General features: G+C 41.4%; 1 protein-coding gene across 1 annotated transcript in view; it reads right to left on the minus strand.

The window, feature by feature from the left end:
* ptpn20 (protein tyrosine phosphatase non-receptor type 20) overlaps positions 1 to 26,749 on the minus strand; it is a gene marked incomplete at both ends in the record, with an annotated part of 149,626 nt that overhangs the window by 95,211 nt on the left and 27,666 nt on the right. Inside the window, 14 exons of the mRNA XM_084153066.1 lie at positions 3,843 to 4,051; positions 9,432 to 9,548; positions 10,499 to 10,606; positions 10,736 to 10,813; positions 10,968 to 11,068; positions 11,432 to 11,672; positions 11,771 to 11,933; positions 15,007 to 15,192; positions 15,564 to 15,716; positions 24,504 to 24,642; positions 24,759 to 24,894; positions 25,280 to 25,454; positions 25,652 to 25,723; positions 26,425 to 26,578. Coding sequence (XP_084009192.1) covers positions 3,843 to 4,051; positions 9,432 to 9,548; positions 10,499 to 10,606; positions 10,736 to 10,813; positions 10,968 to 11,068; positions 11,432 to 11,672; positions 11,771 to 11,933; positions 15,007 to 15,192; positions 15,564 to 15,716; positions 24,504 to 24,642; positions 24,759 to 24,894; positions 25,280 to 25,454; positions 25,652 to 25,723; positions 26,425 to 26,578 — 2,032 coding nt within the window. The remainder of the gene's footprint in view (positions 1 to 3,842; positions 4,052 to 9,431; positions 9,549 to 10,498; positions 10,607 to 10,735; positions 10,814 to 10,967; positions 11,069 to 11,431; positions 11,673 to 11,770; positions 11,934 to 15,006; positions 15,193 to 15,563; positions 15,717 to 24,503; positions 24,643 to 24,758; positions 24,895 to 25,279; positions 25,455 to 25,651; positions 25,724 to 26,424; positions 26,579 to 26,749) is intronic.

Raw genomic sequence — 26,749 nt, forward strand, 5'->3', positions numbered from 1 at the left:
ACTACATGAGGTGTGCGACTATGATTCAAAAAAGTAAAAAAATGCTGGGCATCATTCACAAGTGATAATATATAATTCACAAGTGATAGGCTAATATTGTCACCCATCAGACTATTCTTGATTTAAACTTGTCTTTACATATGAAATTTAAAATGGACCATTATCATGCATCTGTATCGAAAGAGGGGCAGCTGGAAAAAAATACATGTAACCAATGCACTTAAATTGTGAATGGAGGACGCTTTTCACGTTCATTTTCATGCCAGCCAGGTAGGAAAGTTGAGAAATAAATATAGTAGGCCTAGCCTATAGAAAGCTGATGGGATCCTCCTCTTTTTAGTAGAGGCCATCAAAACTCTGTTTTCTCGTGCAATTGCATAGCCTATAGAAATGTTGCGCAACATTTGCATTGATGTCAGAGTGATTAGAGCGATAATAGAGTGCTGAGTACCAGGCAGTTAGCAAGTTTGGTAGGCTACTAATGACCAGCAGCAGCATCAGAGCTTAGAGAAGCCTAATTACCGTGACTAAACGGTCATGTGGAATTTGACTGCCTTCATGACTCATGACCGCCGGTGTGGCGGTAATACGATCACCGCAACAGCCCTAACCACAGCTTTTTTTTAAAGATATCATAAAGAACTGAAAGTTTTGCTACTGCTCTCAACATTGCTTAACTGAAGCTAATCAACCCAGTCGCTCATGACAGCGTATGTATACCACGCTGAAATACTTTTGAGTTAATAGCACAATCAACAAAGCTCAGTGGGAAAAAGTTGTGATGGACTACTTTCTGGAGGATGTTCATGCCATGCTGGTTCTCTCTGACTCTGAAAATGAATCAGACAATGAGGAAATCCCTGATTTAGGTAAAAACATGTTAATTGAACTTGACATTGTAGAGTCTTCTAATGAATGGTGTCGTTGTCACAGAAGAAGTTCACAGAGTTTTGAAATCAGTGGAATGCCCGGTGGAAGCCGAGAGATGATTGCCAAATGCGTAGAGTCCAAAAGAGAACACAGCAAGAAGGTTGTTGTATAAAACACCTGTCTCTGGATGACATCTTCAAACTAAGGGCATCCACGACAGACAGGGGGAAGCCTTCATCTATGTACAGTGCATTTGGAAAGTATTCAGACTCCTTGACTTTTTCCACATTTTGTTGCGTTACAGCCTTATTCTAAAATTGTTGTTTTCCCTAATCAATCTACACACAATACACCATAATGACAAAGCAAAAACAGGTTTTGAGATATTTTTGCAAATGTATTACAAATAAAAATGGAAATATCACATTTACGTAAGTGTTCAGACCCTTTACTCAGTACTTTGTTGAAGCACCTTTGACAGCGATTACAGCCTCCAGTCTTCTTGGGTATGACTCTACAAGCTTGGCACACCTGTATTTGGGGAGTTTCTCCCATTCTTCTCTGCAGATCCTCTCAAGCTCTGTCAGGTTGGATGGGGAGCGAAGCTGCACAGCTATTTTCAGGTCTTTCCAGAGATGTTCGATCGGGTTCATGTCCGGGCTCTGGCTGGGCCACTCAAGGACATTGAGACTTGTCCCGAAGCCACTACTGCATTGTCTTGGCTGTGTGCTTAAGGTCATTGTCCTGTTAGAAGGTGAACCTTCGCCCCAGTCTGAGGTCCTGAGCGCTCTGGAGCAGGTTTTCATCAAGGATCTCTCTGTACTTTGCTCCGCTCATCTTTCCCTTGATCCTGACTAGTCTCCCAGTCCCTGCCTCTGGAAAAACATGCCCACAGCATGATGCTGCCACAACTGTGCTTCACCGTAGGGATGGTGCCAGGTTTCCTCCAGATGTGACGCTTTCCAATGTGGAAAAAGTGAAGGGGTGTGAATACTTTCTGAAGGCACTGTATGGGGCGCTCTGGGATTTCACCATGAGGCCAATGGTGTCTTTAAAAGGTTACAGAGATTAATAGTTGTGACAGGAGAAAAAACTGAGGATGGATCAACAACATTGTACTTACTCCGTAATACTAACGTAAATGACAAAATGAACAGACTGTAAAAATATTCCAAAACAAGCATTCTGTTCGCAATAAGGCACTAAAGTAAAACTGCAAAAAATGTGGCAAAGAAATCAACTTCATGTCCTGAATACAAAGAGTTATGTTTGGGGAAAATCCAACACAACACATCAGCAAGGACTAGGGAGTTTTTTTTAGGATAAAAATAAATGGAATAGAGCTAAGCACTGGGAAAATACTAGAGGAAAATCTGGTTCAGTCTGTTTTCCAACAGACACTGGGAGAAAAATTCACCTTTCAGCAGGACAATAACCTAAAACACAAGGCCAAATATAAACTGGAGTTGCTTACCAAGATTACATTGAATGTTCCTGAGTGGCCAAGTTACAATTTTGACTTAAATCAGCTTGAAAATCTATGGCAAGACTTGAAAATGTCTGTCTAGCAATGATCAACAACCAACTTGACAGGGCTTGAAGAATTTGAAAAAGAATATTGTGCAAATATTGTACAATCCAGGTGTGCAAAGCTCTTAGAAACTTATCTAGAAAGACTCACAGCTGTAATTGGTGCCAAAGGTGATTCTAATATGTGAATAAGATACACTACATGGCCAAAGGTATGTGGACACCTGCTCGTTGAACATCAAATTCCAAAATCATGGGCATTAATATGGAGTTGGTCCCCCTTTGCTGCTATAACAATTTTTTTTAATTTAATTTAATATAACAGCCTCCACTCATCTGGGAAGGCTTTCCCAGGGGGGCCTAGCATGAACCATAAAAAACAGTCCCAGACCATTATTCCTCCTCCACCAAACTTTACAGTTAGCACTATGCATTTGGGCAGGTAGCTTTCTCCTGGCATCCACCAAACACAGATTTGTCCGTCAGACTGCCAGATGATGAAGCGTGATTCATTACTCCAGAGAATGCATTTCCACTACTCCAGAGTCAAATGGCAGCGAGCTTTACACTTTGGAACTTGGTAGTGAGTGTTGCAACCAAGGACAGACGATTTTTATGTGCTACGCGCTTCACCACTCGGCAGTCCGGTTCTGTGAGCTTGTGTGGCCTGCCACTTCACGGCTGAGACGTTGTTACTCCTAGACGTTTCCACTTCACAATAACAGCACTTACAGTTGACCAGGGTAGCTCTAGCAGGGCAGAAATGTAACGAACTGACTTGTTGGAAAGGTGGCATCCTATGAAAGTCACCGAGCTCTTCAGTAAGGCCAGTCTACAGCCAATGTTTGTCTATGGAGATTGCATGGCTGTGTGCTCGATTATACACCTGTCAGCATGGGTGTGGCTGAAATAGCCGAATCCACTAATATGAAGGGGTGTCCACATACCTTTTGTATTTATAGTGTATATCTGTATTTCATTTTCAATAAATTTGCTACAATTTCTAAAAACATGTTTTCACTATGTCAATATGGGGTATTGTGTGTAGATGGGCAAAAATGTTTTATGTAATTCATTTTGAATGTGGAATAAATCAAGGGGTATGAATACTTTCTGAAGGCACTGTAAATAGACCAATAACAAAAAAAGGTCCAGACCAATAACAGCTAGTTTTCAGATTGCATATCCCTCCCATTAGGCCCCGCCACCACTTTGGTGCCCCTCCCCAATCAGACCACTCCCAGACAGTCCTAGCAAAATTCTTGCTTGAGAATTTTCTTTGTTGCCAAAAACAATTTTAATGAAAAACTTTTACAATAAAGTACTTAATTGTTACCCAGAAATTATTTTATACTGAGATAAAAACAGCTCCATTGGGCCTTTAACACAATAACAAAAACACAGAAAAATCTTTAAAAAACTGAATAATATACCAGCATTACCTGAGCATCCAGGATCCGGACCACAGGGATGTGGAGTCTCTTGCCATGTTTAGGTGTAGCCATGTTGGACAGAGCCAGTGCTTCCTCCAACTCCTCCATGGCCGGATGGAATTCTGTTCCACTCAGGGTGGTCTGGGACCCAATGCCCCTCTCCAACATCAGATTCAGAGTACTGGGGGCCAGAGAAGTCTTACTGTCCCTCAGAGAATCTGCATGGGAGGGAAGGGACACACTAATGAGCTGTACCAAGCCATGCCAAACAAAGCTGTACTGAGCTGGCCTGGTTGCTGGAAATGTGTGAAAAAGACGATGTGAAAATAAAATGTCCAACCCAGCACAGTTTGGTTCAGTTTGACACTATAGTGTGAAAATGGGAAGATAGCGGTTGTTACTGGTTATACAGCATGATAAAGTAGGTGACTAGTGCTTATTGAACCCCCTTCTCCAACATCATGACCTGTTCTCCCCAAGAACAAAAGTCTTTAATGTCATACTCCAGGTACTAGGAGCCAGCGAGCTCATACTGTCCCTCAGAGATTAGATAGATTAGATAGATAGATAGATTAGATAGATTAGATAGTGTACAGCAATCTTTAAGTCATACCACAGATTCTCAATTGGATTGAGGTCTGGGCTTTGACTAGGCCATTCCAAGACATGTAAATCTTTCCCCTTAAACCACTTGAGTGTTGCTTTAGCAGTATGCTTAGGGTCATTGTCCTGCTGGAAGGTGAACCTCCATCCCAGTCTGAAATCTCTGGAAGACTGAAACAGGTTTCCCTCAAGAATTTCCCTGTATTTAGCGCCATCCATCATTCCTTCAATTCTGACCAGTTTCCCAGTCCCTGCCGATGAAAAACATCCCCACAGCATGATGCTGCCACCACCATGCTTCACTGTGGGGATGGTGTTCTTGGGGTGAGAGGTGTTGGGTTTGCGCCAGACATAGCGTTTTCCTTGATGGCCAAAAAGCTCAATTTTAGTCTCATCTGACCAGAGTATCTTCTTCCATATGTTTGAGGAGTCTCCCACATGCCTTTTGGCAAACACCAAACGTGTTTGTTTATTTTTTTCTTTAAGCAATGGCTTTTTTCTGGCCACTCTTCCGTAAAGCCCATCTCTGTGGAGTGTACGGCTTAAAGTGGTCCTATGGACATATACTCCAATCTCCACTGTGGAGCTTTGCAGTTCCTTCAGGGTTGTCTTTGATCTCTTTGTTGCCTCTCTGATTAATGCCCTCATTGCCTGGTCCGTGAGTTTTGGTGGGCGGCCCGCTCTTGGCAGGTTTGTTGTGGTGCCATATTCTTTCCATTTTTTTATAATGGATTTAATGGTGGGATGTTCAAAGTTTCAGATATTTTTTTATAACCCAACCCTGATCTGTACTTCTCCACAACTTTGTCCCTGACCTGTTTGGTGAGCTCCTTGGTCTTCATGGTGCCGCTTGCTTGGTGGGGCCCATTGATTAGGGGTGTTGCAGACTCTTTCAGAACAGGTGTATATATACACTGAGATCATGTGACAGATCATGTGACACTTAGATTTCACACAGGTGGACTTTATTTAACTAATTATGTGAGTTCTGAAGGTAATTGGATGCACCAGAGCAAAGGAGGTGAATACATATGCACGCACCACTTTTCTGTTATTGATTTTTTAAACAAGTAATTTTTTTTCATTTCACTTCACCAATTTGGACTATTTTGTGTAAGGCCATTACATTAAATCCAAATAAAAATCAATTTAAATTACAGGCTGTAATGCAACAAAATAGGAAAAACGCCAAGGGGGATGAATACTTTTGCAAGGTACATAATTTGACCACATCAGTGCATTTGTTACGATAATAAGCCATATAAAGTAAGTCATTTGTTAAATTAGAGGCATGTGTGAAAGTGAAACCATTGTTGAAATACTATAAAAGACTGAGATAATGGAAATGGAATGAGAGATGACTGATCTTGCTCTGTTGGAAGATTTGTCACACGCTGCATTTCCCAGAGAGCTAGTTTTTAGAGAAAGTTGGGACATTTTGTGCAAAAAGTACAGATTGGCTCATCAGACATTGCTTCCCAAAACCAATCTTATAGGAGTTTTGCAAGGATTTAAGACCTACTTGCATGCCATTCCTGTGCACATCCAAGTGCTATCCACAAAGGGCACTTTCAAGTGAAGCTTGCCGATTGGCATCGCACAACCCTTGATGAGCCAATGTTTTGGATGCAATCATCAGCAAAACAATCTAACATACAATTTCCATACACCACTGCACAACAGGTTGAAGTCAAGAGGGGTTTCTTTGCCATCAATGGGTTCCCAAATACGGACAGAGTAATAGACTGCACCCACATCGCCATAAAAGCACCATCCCAAAACTAGTTCAACTATATGAACAGAGAAGGCTTCCTCTCTTAAATGTGCAGGTGATAGGTTATGTGAGGCGCAAAAGACACTGCTGAATGTGGTGGCAAGTTGGCCAGGTGTACCGCATGACTCGTTCATTCTGCAGATCAGCAATGTTGGCTGATACACCTACAGGAGGGAGCTGTTGGAGGATGGATGGCTTTTTGGTGAGTTTTGCCTACTCATTTGAAGTATATTTGTCATTGCTAAAGCAACTAATTGTCTTAATGGTCCTCTCTTTGTAGCTATGTTTAAATTTTTACTGGTCAAGCAACAACTGAGCGAGCAAAATAAAACATTTTGGTTGTACTCAATCTCTGACACTAGCACCTCTATTTCAGTCTCTGAATTTATGATTTTTAAGCTATTTTGGGTTGCAACGTATTTCATGGTAAGGCTTTAAAGGGATCATTTTGACCATATATGGTTAAATTAGGGGTGTTTCAAAAAACAAATAGCCATGGTCGTGCATGAGCACTGAGGCTAAGAACAATTGGTATTTATCAATGATTATCTCCTACTGGTGTGTGCAGGGGCGGTGTGTTCAATAGGGCGATATGGGCGACGCACTGCCAAACGGGAAAAGGAAGGGATTTTTTTTCTAATCAATTATATCACGGCAACAGTAGTTATCAGTGTTGTAATCTAGACGTCTGATCTGCCACAGTGCCACTAAATGTCCAATCAGGCTAAAGTCGTGCTTCAAATGCCCCCCCCCCCCCCCCCCTTTTGGGGCGATTTCAGTCAGGTTGAAAATTGCCCAGAAGTCTGTCATAGACTCCCATGTAAAATCTATTTTTTTCAAATATCAGAGCTTTCAATACAATCTCTATGGGTTTCTGAGGGCTTGCACTTACGCGCTTTCGTCATACGTAACATAACCATGAACGTAACTAAGAAAAGAGCGGGTAGCAGCGTCAATCAATTCACTATTACTGTCAAAATGGCTAGGCTTCAGTGCAACTCGATTGTGTCTTTGAAAGAAGTTCCTTTTTGTCGGCGAACAAATCAAGATAAATTGGCAACGAAACAATTAGGACCTCCCAGACCAAATTTAATAATTCAACAGGTTTCTACTAAAGGGGGGAAGTCCTACACCCGAGGATTTTCCAAAGATTGGTACGAACGAAAAACCTGGCTAGCAGGCTGCGATGTAGCTAATGCAGTCTTCTGCTACCCCCTGCTTACTCTTTCACCCTGAAGGCGGCACGGCAGACAGCACCGCTTGGACAGCGACTGGTGTGTAACGGACATGCACCATCTTTCAGGAAAGATTAAGAAACATGAGCTGTCAAAGACCCACATGGATACCTGTTTGAGATTGTCTGCTTTGGGGAGAGTGAACATTCCCACTCAACTGGATGAGGGATACAGGCTAGCTGTCCGCCGCCACAACGATGAGGTTAGTGTTGATAATCACAAGTTTACTGGAGAACTGAAACTGACAAGGCTGACAAGATAGGACCCTTTTGTCCATTGTTATTGGATAGGAACAGAACTTATAACCAGCTCCTGACCTAAATAGATCTTAGCACAACATTTTACTCAACATATCATATTCCATATTCACTATAACAAATATATTTACTACGACATTAGCAAGAACCGCCACATCCTCAGCCGGCTAATCCAGTGTGTGAAGTTTTGCGGAGTGTTTGAGTTAGCTTTGCGAGGCAAAGATGAAACTGAGGGCTCCACCAACCCTGGTAAGCCAACACTTTTGAGATCAGTCAATAAATGCTTCTGGTATTGACTTATATGCTGCCCCTGTCTTCATGTTGTTGCTGGACATATCTTTTTTAAAATGTGTGTAGGTCACCTAAATCATCAGAAAAATTGCCCCCCCTGAGAATTTTTTCAGGAGCCGCCACTGGGTGTGTGTATGACGCTCGTAGGATTGTTTGATAAATCACACTTTTTCTATGTGTATGAACATTCTAAATTATGTTCATTAGTAGTATTTTAGAATAGTTTCTATGCAATATTGATAAATGAGGACCCAGGTTTCCTTCCAACCATTTTATGTGAGTAAAGTACATTTTGAAAAAATGGGTGAACGGATGATCTCCGCATGTGTGGTTCCCACCGTAAAGCATGTGATTTATTTAGAATTCAAGGCACACAGCATTCTGCAGCGATACACCATCCTATCTGGTTTGGGCTTAGTGGGACTATCGTTTGTTTTTCAACAGGACAATGACCCAACACACCTCCAGGCTGTGTAAGGGCTATTTTACCAAGAAGAAGAGTGATGGAGCGCTGCATCAGATGACCTGGCCTCCATAATCTCCCGAACCTCAACCAAATTGAGATGGTTTGGGATGAATGTCAGACCGCAGAGTGAAGGAAAAGCAGCCAACAATTGCTCAGCATATGTGGGAACTCCTTCAAGACTGTTGGAAAACCATTCCAGGTGAAGCTGGTTGAGAGAATGCCAAGAGTGTGCAATGCTGTCATCAAGGCAAAGGGTGGCTATTTTAAGAATCTCAAATATAAAATATATTTTGAATTGTTTAACAATGTTTTGGTTACTACATGATTCAATATGTGTTATTTCATAGTTTTGATGTCTTCATTATTATTCTACAATGTAGAAAATAGTACAAATAAAGAAAAACCCTTGACCGGTAGTGTATCTGCGAGCTATTGGCTAGAGCCCACGTGCCAAGACCAGAGTGGGCACATTCGTTATATAACACAACATTATTTTGTGACAAAACCATTAGTACAGTTGAAAATGCGATGGAAACCCATTTCACTTGTATCAATTTGATGGAAACACATCTCTGGTGGGAAAATGCACATTGTTTTCATGTAGATTTTAGAATATTCAAATGAAAATCTGTTGCCAATTGGATAGAAACCTAGCTACAGACACATTCAGAGGGGTTAAATGCGGAAGACACATTTCAGTTGAATACATTCAGTTGTATAACTGACGAGGTATCCCCCTTTCCCTTTACCAGAAATATACACCCAGACGAATGGAAGAGGGTGAAAAAAGCTAATCAACCAGTTAAAAAAAGTATAATCATACTCAGTACCAAAAAAGACGAGTGAGAAAAGCAGCAATCTTCCAGATAAGGTCTAGAAATAAAAATAAATGATAAAGAGAGCTGTGACAATGACAGAGTATGAAGAGTATATTTGGGTGGGTTATATTAGGTTGTAATAGGTTCTACGTACATTTGGGCTGTGAGACGATGAGCTCCACCTCATCAGGGCAGCTCTGGAGGATGGCTGCTGCGTCAGTGAACGTCACGCCCTCCAGACTGATCTTATTTAGAGAGATCAGACAACCACCTGCATAATCAACCAATTAAAGCACAGTATCAGTCTGACAATCAACCAAAGATTTTTAAAAAGACTAAGATTCTTTCCACATTTTGTTGTGTTACAGCCTATATATGGAGTGTGGGAAAGCAATTCACTTTTTGTCCTGAACACAAAGTGTTATGTTTGGGGCAAATCCAATGCAACACATTACTGAGTACCACTCATATTTTCAAGCATAGTGGTAGCTGCATCATGTTATGGGTATGCTTGAAATCGTTAAGGACTGGGGAGTTTTTCAGGATAAAAAATAAACGGAATGGAGCTAAGCACAGGCAAAATCCTAGAGGAAAACCTGGTTCAGTCTGCTTTCCACCAGACACTGGGAGATTAATTCACCTTTCAGCAGGACAATAACCTAAAACACAAGGCCAAATATACACTGAGGTTGCTTACCAAGAAGAGAGTGAATGTTCCTGAGTGGCCATGTTACAGTTTTGACTTAATTCTGCTTGAAAATATATGGCAAGACTGGAAAATGGTTGTCTAGCAATGATCAACAACCAATTTGACAGCACTTTAAGAATTTAGATAAGAATAATGGGCAAATGTTAAGCTCTTAAGAGAATTACCCAGAAAGACGCACAGCTGTAATCGCTGCCAAAGGTGATTCTAACATGTATTGACTCAGGGGGTTGAATACTTATCTAATGAAGATATATTAGTGTTTTATTTTTCATTTTTCATGTTAGAAATTGTCTTCCACTTTGACATTACAGAATATTTTGTGTAGATCGTTGACAAAAAAATTACAATTAAATCCATTTAAATCTCACTTTGTAACACAACAAAATGTGGGAAAAGTCAAGGGGAGTGAATACTTTCTGAAGGCACTGTATGTGTGTGTGTTTGAACTATGTTCACTTGATAAGTAATCTCGTCTGACTCCTGAAGACTTGTTTTATCTCCCTGTTCAGTACCTGGTCTGATTCTGCCATCTCTGTCTGCTGGTCCGTCAGGTACGATGGAGGCTATGAAGATTCCCAGGCCCAGTTTCCCTGTGTTGTTCTCCCCCACTATCACAAACCCTGAGAAATAGAGATAAATAGAGAGAGAGAGAGACAGAGGACCAGAGTCATTGTATTTCTATGACAAAAAAACAAATCTACAAAAATCACCCTTAAATTCCTAATCACCCCTAAAACCCTATTACTCACCAAAGCCCAGTTTAGGGTCTTTCCTTAGGACCAGACAGATGATCTCTCTCTCTGGAGAACCCCTGGTTGGAGTGTCTACTGTAAAATAACCCACAGGTCAAGGGTTAAACACAATACCAAGAGCATTCATAAAAAAGGCTAAGATTTGAGTTAAGTTAATGCAGAGAGTTAAGCATATGCAGTGTTATAGTAAATTATTCAGATAAGAGTATATAGCGTACTCAGTCCTCACCTCGTATGGAGGAGGTTGTGGAGGGGGCATCTGAGAAGCCCTCAGAGTCATGTTTCTGTAGCGAGGGACTGGACATGATTCTGGGGATGGGCTCTGGAGTACTGGAACACAACAACAGTCATGGGTTTACATAGTTTATCATTAAGCTAATAATCTGTACTGTTGGAAATAATTATGGAGTACTAGAACACAACGACACATAGTTTGTCACCATAATGATTGTCATCATTATCAAAAGGATAAAGTCAACGTAAGTAAGCAGAGGGTCTCTCCCTTTGTGGACGAATAAACAAAATTATGTGGATGAGGTGAGTTCCCCGCATAGAATGTAGGACCCTTTGAGCTCAAGTGAAAATAATTGTATTGATGATGAGGTTCATTGTTATGTAGTGTTATGTACAGTATGTAGTGTATGCAGTGTTATGTAGGGTTACATAGTGTTATGTGCTGTTTTGTAGTGTTACCTCCAGGCCTGCTGTTCCTTCATCTCTGACAGTGGGCATGGCTCGGGTAGATCTCTGTTCATCTCCCTCAACTCTCTCTGTTGCCTTAGACGCGCCTCCACCTTCGCCATGATTTCATCACACGACTTACTTAACGACTCGCGGTGGCCGAGGTTGTTCAGGACGACCTCAGAACATGAAAGACGCTTCATACGGGAGTCGCGCGTCCGACAGATAGACTGGTACCTCTCAATGTTCTCATCTGGAAAGACAACAAATAATCATAATGAATAAGCAATTGTGTGTGTTTGTGTGCGTGTGTGTGTGTGCCTGCCCGTGTGTGCTCTAAGAACCCCGTACCTTGAGCAATGCTGTGGCTGAGTTGCCTGGAACTCATCTCGCTGTGGAACTTGTGCTGCCCGGAGCAGAGACTGACGAGGTACTGGGCAATCTTAGAACTCTCTGTCACAAAGATGTGCTTCTTACCACTGGGACCACCACACTCTATGGTCAGTTTACGATGCTGGGGGAGGAGGGGAGAGAGACAACCGTCAGGGGGTTGTCTTTTAAATCCAGAGCATTGGAGCGGTTAATGGCAAACACTTCTGAAAGCACAGTGCACTCTTAGAAAAAAAGGTGCTAAGTAGAACCATATAGGGTTTTTTGGGTTTGTCCCCATAGGCAAACCCTTTTTGATGCTAGGTAGAACCCTCTATGTTGGTTTCTTCATAGAACCCCCTGTAACTGGTTCTTCCTAGAACCCTCTATGAACGGTTCCACCAGGCTTTAAAATTAAACTCTTTATGACAATAGATACATACAATGGTCATACACAAAATAGTCCAAATTGGTGAAGTGAAATGAAAAAAATAACTTTTTTCAAAAAAATTGAAAAAATCAATTACGGAAAAGTGGTGCGTGCATATGTATTCACCCCCTTTGCTATGAAGCCCCTAAATAAGATCTGGTGCAACCAATTACCTTCAGAAGTCACATAATTAGTTAAATATAGTCCACCTGTGTGCAATCTAAGGCCCCAGAGTCTGCAACACCACTAAGCAAGGGGCACCACCAAGCAAGCGGCACCATGAAGACCAAGGAGCTCTCCAAACAGGTCAGGGACAAAGTTGGGGAGAAGTACAGATCAGGGTTGGGTTATAAAAAAATATCTGAAACTTTGTACATCCCACGGAGCACCATTAAATCCATTATAAAAAAAATGGAAAGAATATGGTACCACAACAAACCTGCCAAGAGAGGGCCGCCCACCAAAACTCACGGACCAGGCAAGGAGGGAATTAATCAGAGGCAACAAAGAGACCAAAGATAACCCTGAAGGAGCTGCAAAGCTCCACAGCAGAGATTGGAGTTTCTGTCCATAGGACCACTATAAGCCGTACAAGCCACAGAGCTGGGCTTTACGGAAGAGTGGCCAGAAAAAAAGCCATTGCTTAAAGAAAAAAATAAGCAAACACATTTGGTGTTCGTCAAAAGGAATGTGGGAGACTCCCCAAACATATGGAAGAAGGTACTCTGGTACTCTGAGGCTAAAATTGAGCTTTTTGGCCATCAAGGAAAACGCTGTCTGGCGCAAACCGAACACCTCTCATCACACCAAGAACACCATCCCCACAGTGAAGCATGGTGATGGCAACATCATTCTGTGGGGATGTCAGCATGATGCTGCCACCACCATGCTTCACTGTGGGGATGGTGTCCTTGAGGGAAACCTGTTTCAGACTTCCAGAGATTTCAGACTGGGACGGAGGTTCACCTTCCAGCAGGACAATGACCCTAAGCATACTGCTAAAGCAACACTCAAGTGGTTTAAGGGGAAACATTTGAACCTCCGTCCCAGTCTGAATGAACTAGTCAAAGCCCAGACCTCAATCCAATTGAGAATCTGTGGTATGACTTAAAGATTGCTGTACACCAGCGGAACCCATCCAACTTGAAGGAGCTGGAGCAGTTTTGCCTTGAAGAATGGGCAAAAATCCCAGTGGCTAGATGTTCCAAGCTTATAGAGACATACCCCAAGAGACTTGCAGCTGTAATTGCTGCAAAAGGTGGCTCTACAAAGTATTGACTTTGAGGGGGTGAATAGTTATGCACGCTCAAGTTCTGTTTTTTTGTCTTATTTCTTGTTTGTTTCACAATAAAATATATTTTGCATCTTCAAAGTGGTAGGCATGTTGTGTAAATCAAATGATAGAAACACCCAAAAAATCAATTTTAATTCCAGGTTGTAAGGCAACAAAATAGGAAAAATGCCAAGGTGGGTGAATACATTAACAACCTCCAATTTGAACTTTTAATCACCCGCATTCAGAATGACTGCCATGGTGGGGAAGATTGATAAATGAGACTACCCAAACCATCTAAACAGGAACAACCATCTCTGTAATGGGGACAATAAGTCCAACTACTAACCAATTCGATTAGTTTAGAAACATTTATGCTATTTATCTTTGTGTACCATCAGATCAATCAATCAATCAATCAACCAATGCACATGCAAAAACACAGATATTGAAATAAACATTTTTTTAAAAATCAGCCTACTTTAGAGCATGCTGGGAAATATGATAATGATGGGTGTCGTTTTGAGTGTTTTACCCTACACAAAGTAAAAATGACACAAATCACATTCACCTCTGGTTTTCACACCAACACTGGTGTTAATTTACACCACTGAGTGTTAATTTACCTCTGTTACACTGAAATGTTAAACTGAAAAATCAACACTAGGTAACACTGGTCAATTTGCTGTGAACAAATATTCTCATATAGGTACAATTTAAAACATTCTCACACCTATCTTTTTAAACTTTAGAAGGCTAAAGTTTAACATGTTACTGCAGTGGGCTAAATCAGGGCCATAGAGTGTTTCTTGGTAGTCTTAAACAAATCTACTTTGAAACAAAAGTGTTCACCTTACACACATGGTTATGGTCTTCAAAAAAAACACCTGTACCATGTCAGATATAGAGTTGAAATGTATTATATTTTGAGTTTGCATCCCAATATTACACTTTATATACATCACAGAAGACTGAAAAATAATGAAACCATTTTGACATTGAAACACCAGATTTTCTGCAGTTTTATTTTATTTTAAATAATGTTTATTAATTATGAAAAATTATAATAACATGCCACCCATGAGGCCACTAGCGGGTGATTTGGTCATTTGACTGCAAGAAAGGGCTACACATTGAGGTAAACACTAATGCTCTAGCCAATAAAATTCAATAAAAAAAGGTTATTCAGAGTTCTATGTAAAACCCTTATTCTTGCCTTCCAAAGAATCCTTCTTGTCTTCCAAAGAATCATCAAAGAACTCTTCCTTCAAAAACGGTTCTTAGGATGAAAAAGGTTCTAGGTAGAACCCTTTGCCTTACAAAGAACACTCATCTTCCAAAAAGGGTTCTTCAGATGAAAATGGTTATTGGTAGAACCCTATCCCTCTGCAAGGAACCCTTTTGGAACCCTTTTTTTCTAAGAGTGTGTGGAAAATATGGTATCTGGTCTACAGTGGAACTAGTAATAGTTCTATAGTAGTTATAGTACAACCCTAGTATTCCAGTAGTACTCACGTTGGCGGAGATGGTATCGGTCTCCTTCCAGAGGAATCGCCGTGTGACAGTGCGGAGGTGGTTTTTCAACTCGTAGATGATGATTCCTGTGGCACAGACTCCCAGCACCAGCTCCCCCACCACAGGCTTCTTCTCCCGGCCTACCCGATGGAACACCATCCCATACTCTGGAAGCTGCTGGGCAATCTGAAGAAAAGATAGAACAAGTATGTTTGATCATAGTAAAGGAGAAGAATGCGTTCAACTCAAAATCTTCTTGTGTAGACAAGTCAAAAGAATGCTTGAAACCAACATAGATCAAATAAAAAAGGACGCGCATTCATTTGATTATGATTTGCAATAACAGAAGCTTTGTTTTAATTGTCTTTCATTTCCAAAGCTTATATTATTGCAAATAATAATCAAGTGTGAGAGCTGGCCCTTTTTTCATGTTGAACAAGGTTTGAAAGAGGTTAAACAGTAAATATACTGAGTGTGTGTGTGTGTGCATGCATGCATATGCATGCATACAGTACTGTATATTTGTGTGTGTGTGTGTTGTCTCTCCTCTTGCCTACTTTTAGGTACTCGGTTTCTGCCTCCTCTGGCAGCATCTGGGTATTGTTGGCATGTAATCGTGGCAACTCCTCCTTTAGAGTGGGCAGAGCCATCTTCTCCAGCATCCTCTTAGACACATACTGCTCCGGCTGGTAGTAGTTCTTGCCATACAACTGAACAGAGATAACAGGCCTGTCAATGACATATACTGCCACTAGTGTAGTAGTTTTCACCATATAGATATAACAGGATTGCGTTCCATAGGTACCAAATGGAAGAAAAGTAACTGAAATAGGGACTACCTTGAGTTGTCCAATAAGAAATGTTCATTTTCTGTTTAACTCTTTGGTACGGTGTGCCATACTGAACACTTTTTATTTGTATTCAACCTTTACTTTGACAGGGAGTCATGCTGAGACCAAGGTCTCTTTTACAGATGAGCCCACATCAATACACACTATACACATCAATATTCACATCAACACACGAAAAGCTAAACACAATCATAAAAAACAAACACATGCTTCAGTAAAAAGGTCCTCAACCAGCCTTTTGAATTGCCCTAGACCAATTCATCCAATTTTAGAGAGCCTTGGAGATTATTCCACTTATTCCACAAATAAGGTGCACGGACCCAGTTCCGCGACGGGCAAAAGAGGGCATAGCCCCTTCAGTTGAAACTTGTGCCGCTGCAGTTTTTGTTTTATGCCCCAATATAAAAATAACAAAGCTCAAATGATTGAGTGACAGGTTCGCGTGAAATCTGTATCTCCGCTGCGCTGTATCAGCACCATGGACAGAGCGCGCCGCGGAGTGTGTGTGTTTGTGTGTAGGTGGGCTATGGTAAGCCACTGGGCGGTTAGTTATGACTCCTTTGGGTTTCCATTAAAAGTGGGAAAAACACTGCTCATCTGTGGTAGGTTACGTGAATAACGTTGTACACTACGCCGCCGCCTGTAATATTTGATTTAGATTTATAAGGACGGGTCAAGTTTACAGTTGAAGCTGCTTCACTCAACTCTGCCTCACACCCCACCACAACAGTGTTCAGTTAGCTTCTTAGCTAGCTGTATAAGGCATTAGTGTTGTTAGCCTATTTAGCTCTAACCAGCTAATCTGCCACGATGGATATCAGAAATCAAACCACCGAGGCCGCCGCCAAGCCCGGCAGCGATGATGCTGCCGAGCTCCAGCTAGCACCGTGTGAAGAGCCTAACCCTCCTTCCACAAGCGTCGCCAGGATAATGGCTCCACAGCCCCCTCCACTGACTGTTACTGACGATCTTGGAAAACAGGAGCCAGCCCAGGATAGCCTAGAATCCTAATCTAGCCGCAGGTTTTCTGTCCAAAAACGTTCATTTAATAGTAACTGGTTCATAGGAAGAGAGTGGCTGGAAGCCTCGGTTAGTTTTGGTTCCCATGTCAAAAGTTCTGTATTGGGTCCAATGCTAATGCAGACAAGGCTTTCAACCAAGGCGGGTATTCTAACAGGAAGCATGCTATTGATATAATCAAAGGATTAGCAAGGCACGCATTAAGCAAAGAACATTTGAAATGCACTGCACTGTGGAAAGAAAAACAAGTTTGAAGTGCTATGGGAAATGAGGTGTCAACACTTGTTAATGATAGGCAGCTGGCAAGAACTAATTTTCCACTTTGACAAACGTGTTCAGTCAGCACAGACGAAGCATGCTACACCCAAGGAGAGCTCAACTAATTCAACTGACATTTGAGGGGGATCATACAAAAAGATTTCAGGGAGAATGGAATGATCGATTACTCAGGAAGTTCAGCAAAGCATCAAGGATGCTGCAACTCTTCTGAAAAGGCAAGAAACAATCTTGATTTTGATCCAAATCTTGGCCAGTGGTGCCATTTTCAGCAAAAACCTAGGAAATGGAATTGCAAAATGACATCTTTAGCCAGCCTATATTTTCATTTCCAAAACTTCCTTGCTTAGTGTGTAGGGCGCTGTCCATGGTGCTGATAGAGAAGAACAGAGACTTCGCCAACCTGTCACTTCTTGACCAAAAGCACTCAATGGTCTCGGCATTTTAACTTTTACACTACCAGTCAAAAGTTTGGACACACCTACTCATTCAAGCACAAGTGTGCCTTCTTAAAAGTTAATTTGTGGCATTTCTTTCCTTCTTAATGTGTTTGAGCCAATCAGTTGTGTTTTGACAACGTAGGGGGGGGGGGGGGGGGGGGGGGGGGGGGTATACAGAAGATAGCCCTATTTGGTAAAAGACCAAGTCTATATTATGGCAAGAACAGCTCAAATTAGCAAAGAGAAACAACAGTCCATCATTTCTTTAAGACATTAAGGTCAGAATACGGAAAATTTCAAGAACTTTCAAAGTTTCTTCAAGTGCAACTGCAAAAACCATCAAGTGCTATGATGAAATTGGCTGAGGACCGCCATAGGAATGGAAGACCCAGTTACCTCTGCTGCAGAGGATAAGTTCATTAGAGTTACCAGCCTCAGAAATTGCAGTCCAAATAAATGCTTCACAGAGTTCAAGTCACAGAGACATCTCAGCATCAACTGTTCAGAGGGGACTGTGTGAATCAGGCCTTCATGGTCGAATTGCTGCAAATAAACCACTACTAAAGGACACCAATACGAAGGAGAGACCTGCTTGGGCCAAGAAACACGAGCAATGGACATTAGTCAGGTGGAAATGTGTCCTTTGGTCTAGAGTCCAAATTGGACTCCAGACCAAACTGCCATGTCTTTGTGAGACGCGGTGTGGGTGAACGGATGATCTCCGCATGTGTAGTTCCCACCGTAAAGCATGGAGGAGGAGGTGTTATGGTGTGGGGGTGCCTTGCTGGTGACACTGTCTGTGATTTATTTAGAATTCAAGGCACACTTAACCAGCATGGCTACCACAGCATTCTGCAGCGATATGCCATCCCATCTGGTTTGGGCTTGAGCTTGTTTTTCAACAGGACAATGACCCAACACACCTCCAGGCTGTGTAAGGGCTATTTTACCAAGAAGGAGAGTGATGGAGCGCTGCATCAGATGACCTGGCCTCCACAATCCCCCGACCTCAAGCCAATTGAGATGGTTTGGGATGAGTCGGACGGCAGAGTGAATGAAAAGCATTCCAGGTGAAGCTGGTTGAGAGAATGCAAAGAGTGTGCAAAGCTGTCATCAAGGCAAAGGGTGGCTATTTGAAGAATCTCAAATCTAAAATATATTTTGATTTGTTATACACTTTCTTGGTTACTACATGATTCCATATGTGTTATTTCATAGTTTTGATGTAATCACTATTATTCTACAATATAGAAAATTGTCAAAAAAAAAAAAAAAACCTTGACTGAGTAGGTGTGTCCAAACTTTTTACTGGTACTGTATGTATATTGTGGTATAGCGTGAGATAAGCACAATTCAATATAATTCCAATGCAAGAACCCAAATGACGCCCCTGGGTATAGATACATATCGGTATGTTTCATCATAGAGAAATATAGCCTACATTCTATTTCTATGGTTTTCTTGGTAGCCCATTGCTTTTCGTGGTTGTTAATGGAACTGTACGTATTGGAAACGTGTTTATGTTAGGCCGGCATTGCTTAATTGATTACGTGGGTGGGTCGAGTTTGATCCAGAGAAGTGTATTGTGCCATATCGCAACGTGTTGCGGAAAATCATGTAGCTCATGAGTTCAATGTTTGAAGCGGGCTTATAGGCCTATTTATTTAGCAAGAAAGCTGTGCATGACTGTATCTCACTGTAGTAGGCTGTAGGCTATTTTGGTTATTTGCGTTCGTCTTTTGTTTACTGTGTTTGTTTACTGTTAATGTAACTAGCCTAAATATAGATTGAGTCATGCCTTTATCGATCTGATATCTAGTAGGCCTACCGCTGTTTTGTTCTGTTCGCTTTCATTCCTTCTTTTTGTTTGGCATGATTAACTAGGCTACTACTTTCAGCATTTAGTTTTCATTATTTTGGTAAGACATCTGTGTGTAAGACTGCATTCACATAGGCTGTTCGTAATAGGTGAATTACCTTATCTACAGTATCTTGTAGCCTATATTCATTGCCAAATAGGCCTTGCTTTAGTGTGTAGGGCGCTGTCCATTGTGCTGATACAGCGAAGTGGAGATGGGCTACAGATTTCACGCCAACCTGTCACTTCAAAAGCACTCAATGGTCTCGGAGTCTCTGCATTTTAACTTTATGTTTATTGTTGTACAGCATAGGGTTGAATGGCGGGAACCCGGTTACCAAGAATTACCGGGATTTACCGCCCAAAACCACTCCCTTTTCCATGGATAAATCACTGCGAGAAACCGGTAAATTACAATAAATTATTTATATGAACAGCATGGCGTGAAATGGAACTGTTAATGATATGCGATGTCTAAATCTGGCTTCTCTACAGCCTCTGCATGATGAATCAACGCTCAGGGTGGGGACAGACAACCCATCTCAGTATAGAGCGCAGTTCACAATACATGCAGACCTATCATCTCATCATGGTAACTTTATTTCTTGTGACAGGTAGGCCTACATTTGCTGCAGCACAGCCTATGCTACAGTAATATAAAAACTGATTGCGCGTCTAATTTACCCATCTCCATCTGGCTTTCACCTTGTTTTTTTAATTGCAGCTACAGAGTTTTTAAACAGCCAATCACACGGATATCGTTGCTTTAAATCAGTGCGAGCACTCTCTCGCAGTTTTTCTCTCCATCAACTCCATTCAAATTGCATCCAAAATAGATCATCCTGTTCTAGATTGATATATACCCTACATATAGATGTCCTAGCCTATCTCTTTCAGGTAATAAATTCAATGCAATATTAGCCTTATATTTAGCTAATTAATGATGGGTTATGCATAATAAGCTTCTAAGTTATAGCCTCTGTCTCTTGCGCAATATGCAAGCACCTGTGCTCCGCTGGCCTCTCCTTAAAAAACCCTCCTTAGTTCTTGGAGTCCCATGCAGGAAAAGCTAGACTAGAATAGCTTGTTGGACATCTTTTTTTTAGCATTTCCTATACCAATAGACTAATTGAAGAGGGAAGCGAGCTCTTTTTTGCCGAATGTTAACTACAGCAGCCAATAGAACTCACAGGTATGCTATAGCAATAATTTATTCAGACCCATAACCATTCAATATTCGTGAAGAGAAGTGAAAGCCTTCTGCATCCAATTCTAGTCCTATATTATTCAAGGATGTCGTTAGAATGATGAAGATAACGAAACGTATTTAATTTAACTGTTGAAAACGAGGAAGGAATGACACAACAATAGAGAGAGAAAGAGGAGGTAGGCTAATAACATTAGGGGAAATATTATGAAAGGCATATATGCGTCAGCCTACTAATTAGCCTATACAAATAGGCCCTATTTTATTTCAAAAATTAAATTAAATTCACAAGCCTCTAGCCTACTTGTAACTTTGTAGGCCGCATGTGTTTCACCAGAATCACATGTTGTCTTCTGCTTTATCATGGTTTGAACGATGTGTGTTATTCCAGTCCATAAAATACAGTATAATACAATACAGTACAGTAATACAGTTCACAATCAAAAAGATTAGCTTACTGGAGCTTGTTTCATTTATTTACCCAAGAGAACATCCAGATACAGTGGGGGAAAAAAGTATTTTATTCAGCCACCAATTGTGCAAGTTCTCCCACTTAAAAAGATGAGAGAGGCCTGTAATTTTCATCATAGGTACACGTCAACTATGACAGACAAATTGAGGAAAAAAAATCCAGAAAATCACATTGTAGGATTTTTTATGAATTTATTTGCAAATGATGGTGGAAAATAAGTATTTGGTCACCTACAAACAAGCAAGATTTCTGGCTCTCACAGACCTGTAACTTCTTCTTTAAGAGGCTCCTCTGTCCTCCACTCATTACCTGTATTAATGGCACCTGTTTGAACTTGTTATCAGTATAAAAGACACCTGTCCACAACATCAAACAGTCACACTCCAAACTCCACTATGGCCAAGACCAAAGAGCTGTCAAAGGACACCAGAAACAAAATTGTAGACCTGCACCAGGCTGGGAAGACTGAATCTGCAATAGGTAAGCAGCTTGGTTTGAAGAAATCAACTGTGGGAGCAATTATTAGGAAATGGAAGACATACAAGACCACTGATAATCTCCCTCGATCTGGGGCTCCACGCAAGTTCTCACCCCATGGGGTCAAAATGATCACAAGAACGGTGAGCAAAAATCCCAGAACCACACGGGGGAACCTAGTGAATGACCTGCAGAGAGCTGGGACCAAAGTAACAAAGCCTACCATCAGTAACACACTACGCCGCCAGGGACTCAAATCCTGCAGTGCAGACGTGTCCCCCTGCTTGAGCCAGTACATGTCCAGGCCCGTCTGAAGTTTGCTAGAGTGCATTTGGATGATCCAGAAGAGGATTGGGAGAATGTCATATGGTCAGATGAAACCAAAATATAACTTTTTGGTAAAAACTCAACTTGTCGTGTTTGGAGGACAAAGAATGCTGAGTTGCACCATACCTAGTGTGAAGCATGGGGGTGGAAACATCATGCTATGGGGCTGTTTTTCTGCAAAGGGACCAGGACGACTGATCCGTGTAAAGGAAAGAATGAATGGGGCCATGTATCGTGAGATTTTGAGTGAAAACCTCCTTCCATCAGCAAGGGCATTGAAGATGAAACGTGGCTGGGTCTTTCAGCATGACAATGTTCCCAAACACACCGCCCGGACAACGAAGGAGTGGCTTCGTAAGAAGCATTTCAAGGTCCTGGAGTGGCCTAGCCAGTCTCCAGATCTCAACCCCATAGAAAATCTTTGGAGGGAGTTGAAAGTCCGTGTTGCCCAGCGACAGCCCCAAAACATCACTGCTCTAGAGGAGATCTGCATGGAGGAATGGGCCAAAATACCAGCAACAGTGTGTGAAAACCTTGTGAAGACTTACAGAAAATGTTTGACCTGTGTCATTGCCAACAAAGGGTATATAACAAAGTATTGAGAAACTTTTGTTATTGACCAAATACTTATTTTCCACCATCATTTGCAAATAAATTCATTAAAAATCCTACTATGTGATTTTCTGGAATTTTATTTCTCATTTTGTCTGTCATAGTTGACGTGTACCTATGATGAAAATTACAGGCCTCTCTCATCTTTTTAAGTGGGAGAACTTGCACAATTGGTGGCTGACTAAATACTTTTTTTCCCCACTGTAGCTACATCTATGGGCTTTTCTGTTTTTCTGTTGTGCGTAATGTGCAGTAGCCTATATGATATAGATAATGGAACAATCATTTGGGCTTTTTTGGGTTTGGGCTCATTAAATGTCATTAATGTAGGGCTCATAAAACGTATTCAAATATATGTCTCATCAGGCTCAGGTAGCATCAGGATTGAATTTTCATACTGATCAAAGCTCTAATCAAATCCAGACATATTTATATGCTTTATTATTATGCTTTTGAATGACACGTCCGGTTAATATCGGGTTACCCGGGAGAAAAGTGATTTATTCTCGGGATGAAACATTTGTAAAATGGGGAAAATATTAAACCCTAGTATAGCTTGATATAAGCAGAATTAAATATAATTCCAGTGAGAGAACCCCCTCAAAATTGTGCCCTCTCTAAATTGTGCCCTCTCTAAATTGTGCCCTCTCTAAATTGTGCCCTCTCTAAATTGTGCCCTCTCTAAATTGTGCCCTCTCTAAATTGTGCCCTCTCTAAATTGTGCCCTCTCACTGATTTCAACTGCCCCCTTAGTCACCGGGTTTAAAGGTGCAAAAAAAACTAAAAACAGATTTACCTAACTCAGTGGAGATCGAAGGGATCTCCAGAGTTAGCCATCCCTGAGACCGGGTCTGGTATCGTGTACGTCTGTATGAAGTTAAGGTACGGCAGAAGTTTATGCAGGAGGGCTTTATAAACAAAAAGAGTGCAATGCATCGATCAATGAGAGGGGCCACAGAATGCAGTGATGTGTACTGAACCTATTGTCCGTAATAAAGCGTAGTGCGCTATGATAAACTGCATCCAATGGCAGCTGCATTCATAAGGACAATATCGCAATAGTCTATAACCGGTATGAATGTTGACCGAATGATTTGTTTTCTGCCATTTAATGAAAGGCATGGCCTATTCCTATAAAATAAGCCCATTTTAATGTTTTATTTGTTAACTAACCATTTATAAGCGGGGACGCCATCAATGAGGGAACCATCAAATATGCATATGCATACATCATCAGATACATTTTTACGTGATTTGGAGAATAACATATACTTGGTTTTACCTACTTTAAGTACCAAATTCAGTTCAAAAAAGGCTTTCTGTAAAGCAATGAAGGCAGATTGAAGCTCTGAAAGAGCCTGGTCAACCGCAAGGGCAATAGCATACACAACAGTGTCATCTGCATACAGGTGTATGTTAATATTTTATGCAGATAAACCAACATTGTTTATATAGACAGTAAAATGTACAGGACCTAAAATGTATCCTTGTGGGACACCTTTCGTAATATCAAGGAAACCTGACATAACACCATCAGAAAAAACAGTGTCGTGTATGTCAAGTAATTGTCGAACCAATTACATGACGCCTGATCGATACCGATTGCAGACAATCTTTGAATCAATGAGTGGTCAACAGTATCGAAAGCCTTCGATAAGTTAATAGAGGGCAGCACAGTGCTTCCTCCTATCAATACCCTTTACCACATCATTTAACACCAAGGTTGCAGGTCTGTCAATGAGATATACTGCCATTAATGTAGTACTAGACAGATATAACAGGTCTATCAATGAGATATACTACTTCCTCATAAACATACTGCTCTGGCTGAAAGAATGATTAAGAGCCATACAATCTCTCAGGGTTTTATGGAGAACGTAATCCATTATGTACATCATAAAATAAAATATTTTAAAATAAAAGTTTCTTATCGGAGACAGTGCTTCACTCAGTTCACCTCAGACATGTAGTCCCCAAACTCAGCCTGTAGAGCGAGAGCTGCCAGGAACATGCCTGTCTCCTCGTTGCAGTACAACCTGTCCTCTAGGATATCCTTCCGCAGCTGCAAGTAGTACTGGTGACGAGTCACCCTGTGTCTGGGACACCACAACAAGGTACAGTTCTTTAAAGAGAAAAGTGATAACTGCATTTCACTAACAGTTCATGACATCAAATCTCCAGATACTTTAAATAAAAAGTATTGCAGACTCACAATATGAAAGAGATATCATCAACAAAAAACTTGATCCGTAGAAAAACAAGAAAAGAGGTCGACACCACTTTCTTCCAACTGTCAGGAGCAACTTTAGAGATTTTCGTCTCGTGGTCCAAGAAGAAATATTCATCATCTAAATGAAAGGGAAGATTTATGACATAGTAAATTCAGTATGACTATAATCAATAAATCAACTTTACAGATGTAGGATCTTAATTTGAGCCAGCTTGCTACAGCAGGAAAATAATCCTGCAGCAACAGGAAATGTGAATTATTATGTGGATTATTATTAATAAAAATAATGTTGTAGGGGTTGATACATTTTTAGTTAGGGAAAATCAAGTCTGACATTTTAAAGTGGAAATTACAAACTTTAGAAGCCTTTTTAAACCTTAAATACACTACAAGTTTGCATTTCCTGCTGTGCAGGAAAATAATTCTCAGCAACAAAAGAGTGATCGAATTAAGATCCTACATCTGTATGTTCATGAGACACAAAATTGTTGTCAGTTTCTTACCGTCGATGAAGGCCAGTCCGAAGTAGAAGTGCTCTACCAGGTTAGCGTGAGCCACCACCATGTCGAACACGTCCCTCCCTCTGGACTTTATGTCACATCTGACCAATACAGACTGACCACTGGGCAACACCACACTGACCTCTCTCTGCGACGAACAAGACCTGCCCTTCTTAGACTGGTGGGAAGAGAGAGGGATGAGGTGCAGGAGTGAGAGAAAGAGAGAGAGAGAAATAGAGGGAGAGAGACAGAAAAAGAAACAGACACACACACAGAAAGACAAATTGAGGAGGGTACAAAAAGATAATCAATCTGTAGTCAACAAAAGAATACACTCAAAAACAAAAATATGAATATTGTGGTAAATGTTCTTACCACTATGGATCCGGGTAGCTCCAGAACTACCTGAGGTTCGTCAGCCATCCTGATAAACTCGGGACCAAGAGCCTGACAAGACACAACACGATGCAAACACAGCAATGCGGATACACAATCACACCATGCTAACATTGCTACACACAGAAACAATACTAACACCACAACACACACACACACCCTCACACACATCTGTACACTCTCCAGCAGCAGGATGCACCAGCCCTGATTTTGACCGTCACCATGCTCCAGCAGCACTGCAGTCTGAAGTCAGGACTGATAAACCAGAACTGGGTCGGAGGTGACAGCTACCTCAATCTCACTGGGGCTGTGACATCACAGGCTAAGCTGACTGCACCTAGTTTATTGTATCTTCATTTCATCCCCACAAACACTTTGCTGCATGTATACATCCTCGTTTTCTAAGAACAACTATTTCCCCTGTAAATAACCTTGAATGTTCATTGAGTAACATACAAACTAATCAAATTATCTCATTTGCTTTAGTGTAAGAGACTGGGATTCTAGCTTAAACTGTGTGGGAGTCATATGCCTCAGAGGACAAACAATGAGAATAATAAGAAGTACAGTATATAGAATCTATGACTTAGAGTCATGCATGCTCTTGCATATTATTTGTGTATTATCACCCCCACAGCCCAGCAGATAACTCCACGGGGTCTCAGCCCACATCACAGGGTGTCATAGATAGATCATAGACGGATGGACGTAGGGACGGATGTAGGTACGGATGGACAGACAGACAGACTTACCTTGGCTTTCCTCTGGGTGAGGCTGGCTGAGGAGTCGCTGAAAGTGATGGAAGGGCTGGGGAGTTGGGGTGCGCCCTTTGAGGGGCCGCCAATGTAGGGGCTCTGGCACAGCCAGCTACTGCTACTTTCTCTGTGTCTGAGACCCTGTGGCAGTCTTGAAGGACAGGGGAGAAAGAGTCAGAGAGAGAAGATAGAGAGATTCAAAGAGAGAGATAGCCAGAGAGTCAGAGAGAGAGAGCGAGAGGGAGAAAGAGAGAGAAAGAGGGAGAGTCAGACGGAGATAGGGAAGGAGAGAGAGAGAGAGTGAGAGAGAGAAATAAACAAG

The sequence above is a fragment of the Coregonus lavaretus genome, assembly GCF_964263955.1.
Source record: "Coregonus lavaretus genome assembly, chromosome: 36".
NCBI lineage: Eukaryota > Metazoa > Chordata > Actinopteri > Salmoniformes > Salmonidae > Coregonus > Coregonus lavaretus.